Here is a 2,383-nt window from a genome sequence, read left to right on the forward strand (position 1 = left end):
AAAACTGGAGTGAAGTCAAACATGTCTGTGGAAGGGATTAAGTGAATGTAGGATACTTGGTTTGTTAAATGTATTAAGCTAACCAATTATCCATTAAGCTTTTGTGTGAGCTGTTTTGTAGCCCAGGTATGGCAGACAGAGATGCAAACGCTACCGGCCCGACAAACCCCGGAACGTACAGGGCACCTGACGAGGGTGTCGAGTCTGATGACGATCAGACGAGTTATATTCAGGAATTAGAAAGTAAGCTGAAAGAGGCTTAAGATAGGGTTGCCGAGCTTGAAATAGTAAGAAATTCTGGGAATGATGATACACCACCAGGATTTCCAACCGCCCAATCTCAAACCATACCCAATATGAATCAGACTCAATTTCAATATCCGATGCAAAACCAGATACCCCACCAATATAACATGCCACCGCAAAATGCTTTCCCTTATCAAAACCCTATATTAATAAATCCGTATCAGATACCTATGATCCAACAACCTTATGTTCAACCCCATAAGAAATGTACGTATAAGCAATTCTTGGATTGCAAACCCCCTGAGTATTCAGGAAGTTCAGACCCAACAGAAACCTTGAATTGGTTAATGGAAGTTGAAAGGGCGTTGGAAGCATGTCAATGTGAGCCGGAGTTGAGAGTTATATATGCTTGTAGACTGCTGAAGGGTAGGGCGATGGTTTGGTGGAATGCATTGGTGTCAAGTATTCCGAAAGAATATGTGAATCAGATTACTTGGGAACAGTTCCAAGGAAAAGTTTGTGAGCAGTATTGTACTTTTTTTGATCTCAACCGATTGAAAACTGAATTTTTAGAAATGAAAATGACGCGCCAGATGACAATTGATGAAGTGATTGGTCAATTTATGGATAAGTTGAGGTTTGTAGCTCAGTGGGTTCCAGATGAAACATCAAGGATCCAGCATTTTGTAAATGTGATTTTGCCAGAATATCGAACATCAGTGAGAATGGCAACGAGTTTGTCTCAGGCCTTTGTTATGGCCAATATGGTGGAAAGTGATTTGAAAGCGGCAAGAGGTGTAATTCCAGGAAGTATGATGACTCCAAGTGGTCAAGTGAATAGTCAGTCTAGTAGTAAGTCAAAGAAATCGTTTGGGTTTAGACAGAAGGGTAAGACTCAACAAAGTAGTACTGGGCCTGGTTCAGGTAAAGGGGACTGGTGCAAGATATGTAGGTCGTCACATAGGGGTTAGTGTTCAGAAGCCACGAGGCGATGCATGAAGTGTGGTGTTACTGGACATGAATCTCAGGCGTGTTCGTTTCCAAGCAATGTTTGTTGGAACTGTCATCTGTCAGGGCATCGAGCAGTAAATTGTCCATCTACAAAGAGTGTGAGTTCCGGGGCAGGGGCAGGGTCAGGTATACGTTCTGCATCGGTCAGAGGTTCTACTGCCTCGAGTGGCCAAAAGAGAAAGAATCCTCCAACAGCTGAAGCTAGGGCTTTCCAGATGACAGTTGAGGCAGTCACTACTACTGGTGAAGTGATTACCGGTATGTTTTTAATCAACTCAATACCTGCGCGAGTATTGTTTGATTGTGGTGCAAATAAGTCTTTTATGTCGTTAGACTTTTGTGTTAAGTTGAATTTACCTGTTACTGTGTTGCCTGAACCGATTAGAGTAGAGGTAGGTGATGGAAAGATCACAACCGTCACAACGTTTGTGACTGGGGTTAGTATTGATATTGAAGGAAAGTCATTTCCTATGACTTGTTTAGTGTTACCCATTCCTAGTTTTGACATAGTGTTAGGGATGGATTGGCTGAGTCCACTTAGAGCTAGTATTAAGTGTGATAGGAAAATGATTTCCTTTCGTTTAGCTGATGGAACCCGTGTTATAGCCCGAGGGGAACGGGGTGGGTATAGTTTTCCGTTGATATCAATGATGAAAGCCAGGAAATCTTTATCCAAAGGGTGTGAATCGTTCCTAGCTTATGTAGTAGATGGTAAGAAAGAAAAGAAAGCAATAGCTGATATTCCGATAGTTTCAGAGTTTTCGGAAGTTTTTCCAGACGAGTTACCAGGGTTACCGCAGATAAGAGAAGTAGAGTATAAGATTGAATTGGTGCCTGGAGCCACTCCAGTTGCCAAAGCCCCGTATCCTTTAGCGCCGTCAGAAATTCGTGAGATGATGTCACAAATTCAGAGCTATTAGATCGTGGGTTTATTAGACCGAGTTCTTCTCCTTGGAGTGCACCGGTATTATTTGTTAAAAAGAAGGATGGTACCATGCGTATGTGTATAGATTATCGGGAATTGAATAAGAAAACAGTAAAGAATAAGTACCCGCTGCCTAGAATAGATGATTTATTTGATCAGTTGCAGGGTGCTTCATACTTCTCCAAGATAGATTTACGATCT

The 2,383-nt window shown here is 42.0% G+C and overlaps 1 protein-coding gene across 1 annotated transcript; it reads left to right on the forward strand.

Annotated features, from left to right (window-relative positions):
- Positions 1–1,241: 1,241 nt before the first annotated feature.
- On the forward strand, positions 1,242–2,177 carry LOC139900791 (uncharacterized). Its single transcript, XM_071883543.1, has one exon. The coding sequence runs from the start codon at positions 1,242–1,244 to the stop codon at positions 2,175–2,177; it is 936 nt and encodes a 311-aa protein (XP_071739644.1).
- Positions 2,178–2,383: the final 206 nt, after the last annotated feature.

The sequence above is a fragment of the Rutidosis leptorrhynchoides genome, chromosome 3, assembly GCF_046630445.1.
Source record: "Rutidosis leptorrhynchoides isolate AG116_Rl617_1_P2 chromosome 3, CSIRO_AGI_Rlap_v1, whole genome shotgun sequence".
Lineage (NCBI taxonomy): Eukaryota > Viridiplantae > Streptophyta > Magnoliopsida > Asterales > Asteraceae > Rutidosis > Rutidosis leptorrhynchoides.

Coding starts and splice junctions, on each gene's coding strand:
- LOC139900791 (XM_071883543.1), top strand. CDS start 1,242: ATGAAGTGTGGTGTTACTGGACATGAATCTCAGGCGTGTTCGTTTCCA.